Raw genomic sequence first — 17,752 nt, forward strand, 5'->3', positions numbered from 1 at the left:
CGACACTTGAAACATTTAATTACGACGGCATCGCCCGAATGTGTCGATTAGTGGAACGAAACAAAAGCAGACTGGATGGCATGTCCGTTCCCCCACAGCTTTCAGGCAGCCTCCCACTGCAGATTCAGACCGTTGACAAAGCTATAACCACTGCTATAAGAGTGTGAGTTTCATGCACTTCATGTGCCTTCACGTGTGTATTTTAGTCATTCTGTTGTGCCTGCCCTGTATAAACGAGCACAAGCTACAATTCAGGATATACCAACAGCCTTAAGATAGAACATTACATTTACATTACAGACATTTGTGATATTTATTTTTGTCATTGATTTTTTCTTATTAACAATATGTCTGTATTTGAGTGCCTTAACTGTTACAGTAAGAATTATGGCCAATGAGCCGCTGTTGAATGTTTCATTTTTTTTTTTTAAACTAAATGTAAATTAATTCATTCATTATTAGACAATTGTTTTCTTTGTTTTCCCTGTACCGAAAACATACCGAACCGTGACCCCAAAACCGAGGTACATACTGAACCGTGACCACAAAACTAAGGTATATACCGAACCGTGAAGTTTGTGTACCGTTCCACCCCTAGTTTCTATCGCTGTGTTCACACTTTTGTTAGTGTTGGGATGACAGCATGAGTTAACCTGAAAAGTCTGTGTGTTTGGTCACAGACCCAGCTGGTCAATCTTACCTGCAGTATTCAGTGCCATTGCTGAAGGTCAGACATGTAGCGTTGTTAACACACGGTGCCTTTTCATCCATACATTGCAGAGCTGCAAGAGACAAGAAGACAGTTAGAGAGTGGACACTTCATCTGCATAACACTTAAAATATTGGGAATATTTACATATGTATATACATACATCAATTTGTAATGAAACCATTCATTAACACAGGTTCAAAAATGTTTATCCTACTGTACCACATGGGGGTATGTAAATGCAATCTTCACACCTTAAAACAGTCAGAAGTTGAAATAGTTTCAGGAACGTCAGTTTCCTCATTAAAATACACAGATTTATATATTGTGAAAATGACTATAGAGATGTTCCGATACAATTTTTTCCCTCCCGATACCGATTCCGATATCTGAACTTGTGATATCGGCTGATACCAAGTACCGATCCGATACCAGCGTGATAACAAAATATATATATATTTATTATGATCATTATTATTATTATTTAACAGCTGTTTACTACTGACCATGTACAGTATATGATTACTATCTTTGTTGTATGGCCTGGCTCAGGTTAAACCCTTTGTTTTCCACAGTGAAATATTGCTAAATGGCTGACATTTTCCTCGCTCTGACTACCATTACACTCTCCACTAGCACAGGACTGTTGTTTGCTATCGTCATGTGACAAACTACCTGTAATCTGTTAGCAGTGCTTCATTCCTGCTGGCACTGCTCAACACTCATTCAGGGTTTCCCCCCAGAAAATTGGTCAACCGAGGTGGTAAGATTCCCCCCACACACATAGTCAACACGTTTTTCCTCCTTCCTCTCATTCTTACAGAGCTAATGCAGAAGACCCGCCACCTATCAAACCAACTATGCAAACCCCGCCTGAAACCAGGCTGTGGTCACAGATGGGCAGACAGAAGGAAATTAGCCTCTACGAAGACAACAAAGCCCAACTATCTCCCCGGCAATGAAACACTCATAGCCAAGACACATCAGCTATTGTCTGGCCCGCCAGAAACACATGGCTCAAGCAGTCTTCACGCACACCACGCCGGCCCTACATGAAGTGTGCTGTTCTCAGTCCCAAATGAAGGAAGCCACTGTTAAGCGTGTGTGTGTGTGTGTGTGTGTGTGTGTGATTAAGCAAAACCAGAATAAATCATTAGCACTGACTGTACAAATGCTAATATGTTAACATTTTTGTTTCATTTATAGTCTCACATGTTGATGAATCCCCACTCAGCAGAACAGAGCTCTTTGTACAAAACTGAAGCTAGATCAGCTGATTTCAAAGAAACGCCAACAATGTATTCACGAAACAGTCATTGCATTACAGGAAGTGCGCTCAGCAATGGTGTTACTTCCTGTGCCTAGATTAATCACAGTGTCACTCAAGCTATGGAGTCTTCGTGAAAAGACTTTCAACTATTATTAACCCTTCTTGATGTGTTTTTGTGGTGTTTAAATTACACATAGTTTCTTTTCAGGGTGCAGTTTCTGAACTGGTCCAGTCAGAGAGCGAGGGCAGAATATTGCCTTACAGTCAGGCCGACAGACATAGTCCATTAGACATGGGGATACCATACATAAACCACTGTGAAATTCATAATCCCAACAGGCACGCACATACGCATGCCTCCATGAGCACAACTGCACAGACTGTAATAAAGTATGAGTTGATATCGGACTACTGCTGCAGTACAAGATACCACAGAAAGTACTGTGCTATTTTGGGACTATTTCTGTACTGAGCAGACACGAGTCAACACACAAAAATCATGCACACATAATAACAAAACACAGACTGCAGACAATCCACACATATGTGGTTAGACTTGTGACACAGTGGAACTTTCACTTTTGGTTTTCATCACATTTACGGCATGTGAAATCATGTTTAGGTTGCTGTTGAATAAATCATAAAAAGGACATAATATACGATATACAACACACCGTAGGGTATGGCAGGATACCAGTCCTCTAGCAGCGAGCAGACAATTGCGAAATCAGCAAAAAGAAAAGAGGGGGAGGAGGTAGGGCTGAGAAGACCAATGCATTATGCAGAGGGAGTGAAAGAGTGAAAGCAAGACAGCTCTGACCGGAAAAAGCTACTCTCATCCCCCCGACTGGTTTGACGAGCTTCCCATGCACACTGTCGTCATGCCAGCAGCCAGTCGCAATGATCTTACCAGACTTGGGAAAGCCCGCCTGCTATTACGCCATTTTAACACACACACACACACACAAACCAATTACCACATGATGTACAGGTCACAAATTCCCCCGACTGAAACTTTGGGAAAGGTTTCAGCAATCCGTCTGTCTAAAGTAAAACAAACAAAATGTTCACACACATTGAAATGACTGAGCAGTGTATTGTGATCCAGACTCATATCACCAGCATTGTATCCTCTCTACCTGGCAGTTCTCACACTTCACTATCAATGAACCACAGACAGGAACATTTCCCAGGAATGAGAGCCTTGATAAGACCCAATCGACAAAGTCAACAGTGAAACTACAGGCAGATGGTGTGAGCTGAGGAAAAACATAAACTATTATTTGGACAATTCCTAACCAAAAGTCCACATTCCTTTCCTCACTCACTACCACCACATTTTCCAGCTTTGTGTGTCTGTTGTGTTTGTGTGTGTGTGTGTGTGTGGTTGTAAAGGTGATGGGGGGGGAGAGGAGTTTAAGTGGAGAACAAAAGCAGGAGATTTACAATGTCTGCAGTCTGGTGGGACTGGGAGGAGAGCTGTGTGTGATCCCTGCTGATGTGAGCTGTATCTGTAAAGATGCCATTATGCAGAGCAGGAAAACAGAGTGTGTTTATACACAGATGTTAAAGTGCTTTTCTTTCCTCAATGACCTCAATGGGCCAGATGCAGGATGCAATATACAAACACATTTTCTAATATTTTTGTTTGTTTCCAGGACTTGTACTTGTTAGTAACCATTGATTTATGGGATTCACCAAGATTTTCTTATTTTCTCTCTTCTCTAAGGTAAGAGAACTGTCCAATGCAAGGAAACATAAGTTTTAAATTTGAGGAAGATAAAAAAAACACATGAATATCATATAATCAAACTTAGATTGCAACATGTTTTGGAGTAATTCTAATAATTGGATTATTAAATTTGCGGGCTACATAAATACTATTGGTCCATTGATCCAATAAAGAAAATAAAAACCTTGGATATTATTGCGTGGTTTACAAGTCGTTCAATGCTTTTTGAATTTCCTGTAAACGCCAGTACTGACGCTCTGGAAAATCATGTTTACTTTATTTAAGTTTATTAAACAGTACCAGTAACAGTAGTAATATTGGCCTACATCTGTTTCAATGCATATGCCGCCCACCCCCTCCATGTGCCTTGAAATTATGGCCTCCTCCCTTGTTCAGATGTGTCCTGTGGTCTATCTTATCTTATCTAAGCATCAGCATTTTTTTTTCTCCAATCTTCGGCATGTACCAGAGTATTTGCAAGTAAGTAGAAAGCCCCAAAATAAGGATAAAAATATTAGAAGGTGTACGTAACCACAAAGTTCCCAGTTTGATTCCAGACAGGGGCTTTTGTTGTATGTCAGCCCACTCTCTATCATCACACTGGCTGACAGTAGCATCACAGGATACACAAGGATCACCGGAGAGTTCTTCAAAAATGAGAGATGCCCGCTTATGCCTAGTTCACACACTACACGACTTTAGCCCTGATTTTCCACTTGCCAACAGTTTTTGGAGCTCCCCGACAAATGCCCGGATCAGAGGCAAATATGCGTTGGCTCTGCGCTCACAAATCAACGATTTAGCATGCTAAATATCTGGATCTGTTGGCGAGCTACAGCCAGCGAGAGCGCAAGACACGGGTAGAGGGGAAACCTGTCGGAGGGATCGCCTGTAGCAGTAAGAACTTTACTGTTTGTGTTGCACTTGCGACATGGACCAAAGTTGTTGTTGCACCTCAGGCGTTGGATGTTTTCCATGAATAAACATGACACATGTTAACACAGTGACTGATCTACACAGGGGAAATAGTAATGATTTGTGGAAACAGGCTATTATTTGAACATGTGAGCCAACAACAACATAAACAAGCACCACTTCTCGCGTGTTTTTTTGTGACAAAAAGTAGTTTAGAGACCTCATCTGACATCTTGTAGTGTGTGACCTCCTGTCGCCGGTCAGTCATGTTGTGTGAAAACCACGACGACGTCAAGACTCAAGATTACAAGACAAGAAGTTGTGCAGTATGATCAGTACAGTGATCTGACAATCTGAAAGTTGTTTAGTGTGAACTTGGCTTTAGGTAGGAAGCAGAAATTAAATGCCATGATAAGCCTCGTAATGTGAAGCTGAAAAAGTATTGCTAATTAGCAAATGTTAGCATTCTAACAAGCTAAACTAAGATAGTAAACATTATACCTGCCAAACATGCTACCATATTTATTGTGACCATGTTCGCATGCTGTTAGGTCAATGCACCACTGTTTCTAAGTAGAGCCTCACAGAGCCGCTAGCAAGGCTGTAGACTCTTAGTGTGGTTTTACTACTATTTAAAACAACTCTTGTACATACAGTAATCATCAGCTCCCTTGTTTTTCTCTTCATTCAACGTTCTATAACTAGAAGCATTTACTGAGCTGTCCCCATTGCAAGAAGACCGTGGTTTTTGTTAACTGCAGTGAACGGCAAGCAACCACAACTACTTTTGGACACTTGGTGACATAAATTCCAAGTAAAAATAAGTTTAAACCGTTCTCCTCTTTTTAAAACTGGGTATTTTTCTGTGAGAATCTGTAAAAACTGAGCCGTTAGTGTGAATAAAGTCTAAATAAAGAGAAGGCAAAAATCACAGCCCTTAATGGTCTAGATAAAAAAAAAAGGGAGCGAGAGAGAGAGAGTCGGGTTGTTGTGCTCAGCTGGCATTACGCTGGCTCCTCCTTCAGCACTCGCCGCTGCTTTGTCACCGACACCACAGCGGGTCCCTCGAGGGATCCAGCCATGTCATGAGAAGAAAAAGAGACTGTCAAAGACGTAGATAGAGGAGGGGGTGAGGGAGGGAGAGAAATAGATGGGCTTTGGAGCTAATAGCTGAGGATTGAGATGGGGAAGTAATTACCAACCTACAGACAAAGACTACACACGAATGGGTGTCCCCGAGCCCTGGCACGCATCCATACAGCGGAGGGCAGGAAGTTGTTCGCGCTGAGTGAGGAAGTAACCCCATTTCCTGGAATTGCTGTACAAGCCTCTGTATCCATCAGGCCAAACAGTCGTCATGGTAACGTGCAATAAAATACCCTTAGCTCAGCATGGAAGGAGGGAGATGAGGCTCAAACTAAACACTATTACCCTGAGGGAAGCTTTACTGGCCCACACAAACAGCAGAGGAACCGAGCAGACGAACCAAGCCGGGGGTTTTAAGGCTTTTAGTCTCCAAGGTCAGCTTCAGTTTACAGGGTGGTGGCATACTGGAAGAAACAGATCAGTGCCAACAGAAACAGCAAACGTGTGTGATTACTAGAACGGTCTCGATTTCATCTCCGGGATCTTTATCAGGGCAGATTAAGACATTTTTAAATGCAATAGTATCTGCATTATTAAACCTGATCCATTTCCAATCCTTTGTTTAATGTAATTCATTGCACTCCGGGTACACCAGCTGTCAAAAGCAGGGTTTCTGCCAGTGTATTCCAAGCCTGCCAGCCCTAACTTGACTCCCCGCAGGGCCTAAGCTTTGGGGAATTTTTTTAATGTATTTTTAAGATGTTTTTAAAACTACAATGTCTTATATAAGTAGCAAACTCCTTTAAGGATTAACTGCATAGGTTGTGTGCGTAACGTTACGTAACGTGAATAAATGCTTCAACTCATCAAGACTCAGGCCAAGTTCCTGTGTCTTGCTTGCCACCTGCTGATTAAAGTGAAGGCGCAGGGCGCCCCAGTAGCTCACCTGGTAGAGCATGTGCCAAGGCTGAATCCTTACCGCAGTGGCCCAGGTTCAATTCCGACCCCTTAGCTGCATGTCGTCCCCTCTCCCTCCCCCTTTCATGGCTATCACTTTCAAATAAAGGTAACACAATGCCATAAAGTGAAGGGGGCCTGCCCCAAAGTTATCAACAACTTCAGCCCAGGCTCACTTAAGGTTAAAGCACTGAAATCTATTCCTGAATCTATTTAACAGATCTTCACAAGTGAACCACAGACTACCAGGGGTGGCGGCAGCTCAGTGGGTAGAGCGGGTAACCACAAGGGCGGCGGTTTGATCCCTAACTCCTACCGTCCACATGTTAGGTGTCCTTGAGCGAGACACTGAACTCCAAGTTAATCCCCGGGCACTTTACAGCAGCCCACTGCTCCTAAGATGCTTAGGATGGGTTAAATGCAGATGTCAAATTTTGGTATATGACAATTCTAATAAAGTATAAGTTTAAGTTTGAATAGATCTAAAACTGCCAGTAGTCTCAGTTGACGAAAGTGAAATTAAGATGGAAGGCTGGGACAGCCCCAGTAATTACCCTCCCAACCTCCTGACTGAGACAGTCGCCTCGCTGTTGTAATCACTTGGAAAAGTTGGGAGAGTCTCATCTAAACGCCTGCTGGCTCAGTGTGAGTGTGTGTTGGAGGGAGACAGACAGAAACAGGGAGAGCAGACCAGACAAGGCAAATGTTGGGAATTTCCCTAGCTCATTCATATCCTCTCTTTTTTTTCTTAGTCAAAACTTTTTTCTCTTATGATAAAAAAAAAAATCAGGACTATAATGTGCAGACATGTTCAGTTATATCACATTGATTTTACAATGTTGAAACTGAAACTTAACTTTACTGGAACTTGGCTGTGTCCATACATATATTCACAGAAAACGTGACTAACACTCATTTCCGGTGATGGTACCATGTCTGCAGAATATTCTAATCGCTCACCACTGGCTCCTGAGACACAAGCTGACACAGGGCTTGAACTTACTTTACTTAATAAGAGGGGGGCATGGACAAAATATTAAAGTATCACAACATTATCTCAATATTAATATGTTGTGTTGTGATATTATGAATTCAGAAGTACGAGGTACAAAGTCAAACTCTCTTTCATCCTATTGAGTTAAACATTGTGACAGATTCCAGTAAAATTGTATTTGTTCGCATTTATTTAGTTATCAGAATTGACCCACCAGTATCTATGACCATATAAGGACGGATGACAACATGTATAACCATATCTCAATATGAGATGTATTTTCTCATATTGAGATACACGGTTGGTTAACCAATCGTTAATCAAACATAAAGACTTCTCTATTCTATTTCTTTCACCAGACTCTGGGGAAAAATGTACGACATTTTCATAGTTAATAAGAGCAGAGATATAAAGACAACAGGTTCATCACTGAGGGACAAACACTAAGGAACATTAACTATTGCCTGACCAGAGCCACACACACCTCTAAACACAATAAACAGCGATATCCATCTGAGAATAACTACTACTAATTAATGTTGATTATGAATTGTGGGATTATTCCATATTTCAGGTGCTATTTTGGGATTTATACATTATTATAACATACTTATATGTTACAAACATATACAAACAAACAGAGCATTTGAATACTGATTTTGTGGTTGAATACCATGGCAACAGTTGAAGCTTCGAAGCATTCGGGTCAGCCCTAGTTTTAACCAGATGACCCCGTGTCCCACCTAAATTCCTTCAGCACAGGTAACCAAGCACTACTAGGTTATCATCTTCACTGCTAGGAAAAGTTCCAATTCAATTTCATAATATCTTCCAAATGTTTAAAACACGTTCAAAACTGTCTAGATGATTCATATCCACATCCAAGTACCGAAATGAGACTGCTTATATACAACAAATTACAACTGGTTGTTACATAGGACTGAACTAATACTGCAACCCATTACAAAGTAGTTTCCCTCCTCCTCCTCCTACCTGATGTGCCCTGCCTGGTTCATTACTCCATGCGCCCTGCCTGCCTGTCTCCAGGATTACGGAGCTGTGTTGGCCAAGGAATGCAGGCCGCAGTAATTCCCTGTTAATTTGCTAACCTGTTCAACAGTGCAGACACAACGCTCTGTAATCCCCTCGACCTTCACAGCCACAAACACCACCTCCTATAGTAACAGTGCATGTGGTTCACGCAGGGCATGCACCTAGCTTCATTCACATTTTGACTGGTACTTATTTAATGCGTGAGGATCAAAGTCACTAAGAGATAAACTGGTCAAGCAGGCGCAGGCGCTGTATTAGCACTGTGAAGCAAAATGGTAACACGGGCCCATGACTATGACTTCCACTTTGTCTGCTATGCATTTCAACTTCAAGACCTTAATCACAGTAGGTCTATAAGTTAAGTCTATTCTAAGCCACCATGGCTGCAGAGGCGCACACACAGATGCATCTATGTGTGCATAGACACACAGGCATCTGGAGTGCAGTACCACAGACATTCATCCACTGACTCATACAGTTTGACAGATTATTTACTACTCTCTCCCACTACAACCAACTAATATGGGACTGAAACACATGTGGAGGCCTGGCTTTTTAGCTACACTACTAATCAAAAGGGTGGAGAAGCCTGAACTGACACATGAGCCCTCAGAAGCAATGGTAAAATTATCATATTGAGACGAAAAGGAGCTGATGAGAAGAGATAGGAAAGAAACCAATGAGAGAGTTTAAAGGAGACGTCTTAAGCCATATTAATAAAACAGCCACAAGACAGTGGGAAGAGCTGGCGGTCAGTAAATAATGCACTGTCGTGGGCAGCTCAATAAATATCTTTGTCTTCAGAGCACAGGGCGAAGCACAGGGCGAAGCACGGCGCAGATAAATCACATTTCACACCAGGCTCCAGCATGGGTCAGATGCAAGTAAACCATGGGCGGCACAATTGCTGGCCTTTGTCAGTTTGTATCCACAATGCAGCGCATACACACACACGCAAATAGATACACACACGCATGTCAGCTGTCTGCCGCTTGCACTGGGCAAATATATGCAACCATCCACATGCCCGCACCATCGGGGGTAACACTATGTCGTGTGCCATGAAGACGGCACCTACGCTTCCTCAAGAATCAGATTAACAATGAACTACAACACTGTGTAGCACAGTATTGTTAACCATGTTCACCACAGAGAAGCTTCGTTGGCCTTTACAAGCCTTAAAATTATGATTGAACAACGAATTTACTCTTTTTGGAAGACTTCAGCAACGTTTTTCCAGCTGAATTAGCAAAGCAAAACCACAGGAACTCATGTGCAAATGCCAATGCACCCTCTGGTATGCTGTTACTGGTAGTTTAAGAATGTGTCACATATCACCATTTGCAGTCAGAGCGTATTTAAGCTGGGCATACACTGTACGATTTTAGCCCGTTTCTGGCTCAAATTTTGAATCACACGATTCATTTTAGAATCTGACCGAATTTCAGCTTCGTCAGGTCTCGTTTGCTGTGAAGAGTACAGGGGGGGCAGAGGACCGGTTAACTCCTCCCGCCTCAGAGCTTTCAAACAAATCTTTATTGACAACTGTCAACAGCCAGAACGGCCTATTTTTTTTTCATTTTACACGTACAGTACTGCGCCTGCTCTATGGGCCCAATGGATGCGAAAGATCGCCAGATGATCCGGGTACTTTTATCACTCCGCAGTTGAGCCATTTTGGCGTCATGCGTCACTGTGCAACTCTCATACTGTAGGAATGAATGGGCACCCGCCTCCAACGCTGTATCCAATTCTCTTTATACATCCATCGGCTTGACGTGGCAGGCGAGGAGACACAAAGCGTATTTTAAAAAAAAATTGTATTCACCAGTTTGCAGCTCTTTTCTGATCCACTCTCATGCACCATATTGGAGCTGTACAAGTTAAGATAATGCAAAACCTGCTGCTTCACATTAAAAGCTTTCAGTCGGCAAACATCTGGCAGGCTTTTATTGTGAAAAAGCTAGAGGACGTGCAGCTGTATTTGTCACAGCGGTTAGCAACAGACTCCTCACCATATTTGATAAAAATTGTTTAACATAGCAAGATGCAGACATTTTTACACGCTTTTGTTGGCGAATCATTTTCAAATATTTAAAAAAAGAAAATCAAAACAGTAAACAGTGAACTGGTTAAATAAAAATCTGCAGGCTACAGGCGCTTATTACAGCATGGGAAAAACCTCAAACCTCCTTCATGTCATTAAGGTAAACAACACCTTATTCCATGTCATAATATGGAGAACCGCGCATGCCTTGCACGCATCAACAGCTGTAATCACAGTTGCATACAGCGCAGTGTCCCAACTATTTGGATGTTCAGCTTTAGCAGGAAAAAGTGAGGATGGAGAGAGGAAGGGAAAGAAAATCATGGTGCACAAAGTGTATGTGGTGTGGTGTGTGTGTGTGTGAGTGTGAGTGTGAGTGTGAGTGTGAGTGTGTGTGTGTATGTGTGTGTGTGTGTGTGTGTGTGTGTGTGTGTGTGTGTGTGTGTGTGTGTGTGAACAGAGAGGGAGGGAGGAATGTCAAACACCAACAACATTCCACTGCCTCTCCTTGCACTGCCTGCAGCACTTTTACATTGTCTTTTCGTCTTTTGTGTAACGTCCTCTGTTCACAAGTCACCTATAGTCCATGAAAAAACATGAGAAAGAATAGCAAGGCTGCATGTATCAACTCTGAGCTACAAGGAAAAAGAAAAACGGGAGATGAAATCAGTTTCACCGCCTTGACACCCTTACATTAAGCCTAAAAGGCTAGAGGCTATGTCTTAATGCACATTTTCAGAGCAAACACAGTAACACACGTACGTAGGTAGTAAAAAGCATTGCTGTATATCATTGGGAATGATGGTGCTGAGATTCATGAAAAAGGTCAAATAAGTAAGGCACGCTCCAAATGAAGTTTTCAACATTATTCACAAATGTACTGCTTCCCAGGAAATTAAGCATGTAAGTGTTATCTTATCTTAATCAGAGTAATCTAACAGTGTTTGTGCACCTTTATATTTGCAGAACAGCTTTACTATAATTTCAGACTAAAATGCATATAATATCACTGTGAGTTATGGAAAAACAAACATGCACACTGTCAGTCAAACATTGTGCTTTTTTCTATATTTTAGCATATTTGTTTTTTGCAATTTCAATGGAAGAGAACCTTTCATTCATGTGAGAAATTCCTAATCCACTGTGAGCTGAGTTGACCCAAAACCGGAGTATTTTAGGACCTGCTATTTAGTGGACACTAATTAGTGCTTAATTAAAGACTGCACTAGAAAGTAAACCTGTTATCCCTGCCTGTATGTGATATGTTAAATACTAGGGACATCACAGTTAACGCAATAATAACACGTTAACGCAAAATCGTTTTAAAGCCACTCATTTCTTTAACGCATTAACGTAATCGATCCTTCGGAGGTTGTATCAGGCTCAGTTTTGAAAGCTAGAAACAAAAAAACCTAAGGAATCCATTGGCAGCAACCATGCCATACTAGCTTGTCGCAAAGGAGGCTAAATAACGCTCCAAATTTACACTATATTTTGGCGAGGACAAACTGGCATGGCCATTTTCAAAGGGGTCCCTTGAACTCTGACCTCAAGATATGTGAATGAAAATGGGTTCTATGGGTACCCACGAGTCTCCCATTTACAGACATGCCCACTTTATGATAATCACATGCAGTTTGGGGCAAGTCATAGTCCAGTCAGCACACTGACACACTGACAGCTGTTGTTGCCTGTTGGGCTGCAGTTTGTCATGTTATGATTTGAGTATTTTTTTTATGCTAAATGCAGTACCTGTGAGGGTTTCTGGACAATATGTGTCATTGTTTTGTGTTGTTAATTGATTTCCAGTAATAAATATATACATACTTTTGCATAAAGCAGAATATTAAATACTTGACAAATCTCCCTTTAAGGTACATTTAGAACAGATAACAAATGTGCAATCATTTCTAAGAATATCACAATTATTTCTCAGTTTCTACACACTTTCCTTCCTTATTATAGAGAATGCACTTATTTGACATCGACCCAAAGTTCTGGGGAAGGGATGTTGTAAAAGTTGGGTTTCCATGTGAAACTTAACCATAATGATATTGGTGGATGGATATTTGCACCTAAAATCCAGATGTTGTCCTCTCCTTCATCACTGTCAACTCTCTTAATTCAACAGAGCAGTCTAAACATGGTTAAGTGTCCATTTTGAATTCTTTCTCATGCTCTCACTGTTCAACATCTGGGCAGAGGTGCGACTCAGCTCAGACTGAACAGTCAGTAGTAGTAGGTCATAGTATCCATATTATTAACCCTTTAAAATTAGACACAGGGCAACTTATGGAGATGTGCAGTCAATTATAGTCTTTTAAACTATGTGAAAATGGTCCAGGAAAATTATTAATAAATTAATAGTAGTAATGGCATAGAAAAATGTGAGTTTTAGATCAGAATGACATCACTAAAGGAGTATTACAGTGGCACAGTCATAGTAATATCAAAGTAACGTTAGCTAGCTTGTGTTTTGGGACATAAGTTTCTAAGAATATCACAATTATTTCTCAGTTTCTACACACTTTCCTTCCTTATTATAGAGAATGCACTTGTTTGACATCGACCCAAAGTTCTGGGGAAGGGATGTTATGAAAGTTGGGTTTCCATGTGAAACTTAACCATAATGATATTATTAACCCTTTAAAATAGAAACAGGTCCACTTATGGAGATGTGCAGTCATTTTAAACTATGTGAAAATGGTCCAGGAAAATTATCAATAAATGAATAGTAGTGATAACATAGAAAAATACTGCGGGATGATGTCACTAAAGGAATGTTAAAGTGACAGACTCAACCTATAAAGAAGGATGTTAGGTTATAGTAATATCAAAGTAACATTAGCTAGCTTGTGTTTTGGGACATAAGTTTCTAAGAATATCACAATTATTTCTCAGTTTCTACACACTTTCCTTCCTTATTATAGAGAATGCACTTATTTGACATCGACCCAAAGTTCTGGGGAAGGGATGTTGTAAAAGTTGGGTTTCCATGTGAAACTTAACCATAATGATATTGGTGGATGGATATTTGCACCTAAAATCCAGATGTTGTCCTCTCCTTCATCACTGTCAACTCTCTTAATTCAACAGAGCAGTCTAAACATGGTTTAAGTGTCCATTTTGAATTCTTTCTCATGCTCTCACTGTTCAACATCTGGGCAGAGGTGCGACTCAGCTCAGACTGAACAGTCAGTAGTAGGTCATAGTATATCCATAATATGAACCCTTTAAATTAGACACAGGGAGATGTGCAGTCAATTATAGTCATTTTAAACTATGTGAAAATGATCCAGGAAAATTATCAATAAATGAATAGTAGTGATTCAAGCCCTTTATTGTCATTGTGTAGTACAACGAAATTAAATATGTGACAATCCCTTAGGTGCTAATGAAAAGATAATACAATAAAAAAGAGATAGTGCAATATAAATATAAAAAAATATAAAAGATAATACAATATAAAATATGTATATTGATGAGATGACAGTTTTGCCAGATTACAGTTTTGCCAGATTATTGCACAAAGCGTCTGTCAGATAATTATATAATTATTGCACAGCATCATACAATTCACAGTATTATATAATATAATATAAATATTATTATTATTATTATAAATATTATATTATTATAAATATTATATAATTATTGCACAGCATCATATAATATCATAGTAGTGATAACAGAAAAATACTGCGTGATGACGTCACTAAAAGAGTATTTACAGTTGTACACAGAGTAATATTAAAAGTAACGTTAGCTAGGTTGTGTTTTGGGACCTAAATTAACCTTAAATTACTTCTCAAAACAAATCAAAAACCAAACAAAAACCACAACATACTTTCTATAAGTTATCCTCACATCTTTAGTTACTTTCAAGAACATGTTTTTGCTGTTTTAATCGTATTTTTGTCAAAGTAACTGAAGAGTACAATACACTACACTGAGTAGTGTTAGAGATGCTAAACGTCTGCTGCCTCCGTGTCCAGCAGCAGATGCAACACACACAGCGTGATTATAACAAGTTATAACTGATTAAAAAACAACAATAAAATGTTAATTAACTTACCCAAAGTGAGTTGAATGAAGCAGAAGACAAAGACTAGTGATTTTCCGGAGGAGAAACCGGGAATCTGCTCCATAGTTTCTGTAAAATCCACATAAGGTCCAACCAGCCCCAAAAAGTTGAGCTGTCTTCTCTCTTAGTTAGTTCTCCAAAAAACGTAAAAAAATCGCTCATACACTATTAAGAGAGGAAAAACAACGTGTAGAGCAAAACTACAACATTTCTATATATTTTTTACATGTGTTAAACGAGTCGTTACGTTAAAAAAACACGTTTAAAACACACAACTTGTAGTAGAAGTCACCGAGAAAAAGTCTTCCAGCTCTCGCTCCGCTCACCCGTCACTGAAGTCACTGAAGAAACACAAACACATATCCCTCCGCCGAAGTCAAGCGGAGGATCTATTTATCTATCGACGGATGGCTGAAAAAGATGGTAACGTAAAAAGCTTATATCTAAATAAGAGTGCTTGTCAGAGTTTAAGATAATTACTCAATTTATTCGTTTATTTTATCATGTACATAACATAAAAACACACTTAAAGTTTTCTTTACTCCGTGTCGCCGCGGCGGAGGAATTTTCTTTTACTCATTTTTTCTACTTCTCAGAGCCTGGTATGACTCAAAATTAACCCTTCAATGAATTTTTTTTTTTTCTTTTTGGTTTTCTCCTCCCATGAACTACAGTACACGTTTTTTCCCCGATATGTCTTTGAACGCCCACTCTTTACTTGCTTTTTGGGGGTTTACCATAAGTGTGCCATTTAGTGCCAAGCTGTGTGTGTGTGTGCCAGGGTTCAGGTAATTAGTGGCCATGAGAAGAGAGGGTAAACAATGACTTCTAGTGAGTTACAAATCATTATAACTTTGCATATTTGTTGTGGTTGTGATACATACATACAGCATATCAAATGTGAAAAATTGCATTTTTTAAATATCATTAAATTGATTTGAAGATGTCACATTGCACTCTTTTTTTGACATTTTTTTCATATTTTGTTGATTATCAGGGGAAATAATCCTACAATTAATCAATACAGTTGCAGCCCCAGTTATCATACAGGTTATGTTTAACGCTGTGGTCATCAGCAGCTTATAACTTCTCCACTTTTTGCACTTTTTGCATTTACTTATTTGTGTGGCAATATATTATATATTGCACGTCTCAATACAAATATTTGTACATATTCAATTCTCATTTCTTATATTTCTTTACATACAGTATATTGTTACTGTGTGAGTTAAAGGAATGATGGATCATATAGACAGGTTTGCCTTGCTCCAGCTTTTTAATCAGTGTTGTTTATGTAGTTTACCTGCAGGTTTCGGGTTAGTCACCACTTCCTCAGGTGCAGATATACTGTAGGTCATGCCAGTTCAAGTTCTGCAATAGCTCCAGTGCACAAGTTAGCTGTTGTTATAGGACTATTTTGATAGGGAGATCTTTAAAGGTACCATATTATAAAAAAGTGCGATTTTCATGTTTTTTTATTATAAAGCAGGCTTAAGTTCTATATAAATACTGTGAAAGTATCGAAACACTCTATCCACAGGGAAATAAACACAGCCCGTATTCAGAAACTCTGCATTTGAAACAAGCTGTCAGGATTTCTGCCCATTTGTGATGTCACGAATATACAATATTTAGACACGTGACACAAATTTAAACGTAAACATTCTAAATGTGTCCCAGTTTATTCCTGGTTGCAGTGTATGTGAATGTCATCAGCTGACAGGAAGTACACATGGACCCAAGTTGTTGCCTAGCAACGCAATTCTGTTGCAATTCCGTCAAAATGCGCTAAAACGGAGCGTTTCAGACAGAGGGTAAATACAGGCATATTCAGGCAGACAGTATTAGGAAAATAAAGGTTATTTTTTACATTACAGCATGTAAACATGCTCTAGTAGAAACACAAAATACAAGTAAGAACCTGAAAATGAGCATAATATGGGACCTTTAAGAGTCATATTCAAATACAAAAACATCCTAATATGTAAGGAATTGTAAGAAGAATACATGTTTCATAAGATACAGAAAGAATGTGTGCAGCCTAAACAAATGATAATAATAATAATAAACAGGCTAAATACACATTTTGCCTCCTACACTATCTATCTATCTATCTATCAATCTAGAGCTAGAATTATTAGTTAATTCATTAATTAGTAGATCAACAGAAAAGTAAGGGTTAGATATTTAAGTAATTTTTCATGCAAAAAAGCCAAACATTCTTTGGTTCCAGTATCTCAAATGTGAAGAAAATTGCATTTTTAAATATAATTAAATTGATTTGAAGAGGTCACATTGCGCTTTTTTGACATTTTTTTTATATTTTCTTGATTATCAGGAAAAATTATCATCCGATTAATCAATACAGTTGCAGCCCCAGTTATCATACAGGTTAGGTTTAACATTGAGGTCATCAGTAGCTTACATAACTTCTCCACCTCTCAGCATTTTGTATTTACTTATTTGTGTGGTAATATATTATATATTGCACATCTTAATGCAAATATTTGTACATATTTCATATTTCTTATATTCTCTTTTCTTGTATTTCTTTACATATATTGTGTGTATATTGTAGCTCCTTTGTTTCTATATTCATACATTTCTTATGTTTATACAAGAGCGACTGTAACGCCCCTGAGATCAACAAAGTATTTCTGATTCTGATTTATAATGAAACCTTTTCCTTGTTGCATACCAGAAGCAATTAACCACTCATCATTGTTTTATTTATTTTTTGTGGAGAGCAAGGTCAGCTTTAGTACTAACATGTAAAACACAAGTGAACCCCGACACTGCCCTTTAAACTCCCTCACTCATGCACAGACAGACACTGGCTTTACAAACTGTTAGTGACCACAGTAATCCCAAACTAATTATCCCTTATCAGCCTGAATGATCCAGG

The 17,752-nt window shown here is 39.4% G+C and overlaps 1 protein-coding gene across 2 annotated transcripts in view; it reads right to left on the bottom strand.

The window, feature by feature from the left end:
- The window catches only part of notch2 (notch receptor 2), a 57,361-nt gene extending 42,177 nt beyond the window's left edge, over positions 1 to 15,184 (bottom strand). For both annotated transcript variants that reach the window (XM_074635840.1, XM_074635839.1), the window contains exons 1-2: positions 14,839 to 15,184; positions 701 to 782 (exon numbers count right to left, since the gene is read on the bottom strand). In XM_074635840.1, the coding sequence (XP_074491941.1) occupies positions 701 to 782; positions 14,839 to 14,911 (155 nt within the window). In that variant the 5' untranslated portion in view covers positions 14,912 to 15,184. The remainder of the gene's footprint in view (positions 1 to 700; positions 783 to 14,838) is intronic.
- Positions 15,185 to 17,752: the final 2,568 nt, after the last annotated feature.

Source organism: Sebastes fasciatus, chromosome 5, assembly GCF_043250625.1.
Source record: "Sebastes fasciatus isolate fSebFas1 chromosome 5, fSebFas1.pri, whole genome shotgun sequence".
NCBI lineage: Eukaryota > Metazoa > Chordata > Actinopteri > Perciformes > Sebastidae > Sebastes > Sebastes fasciatus.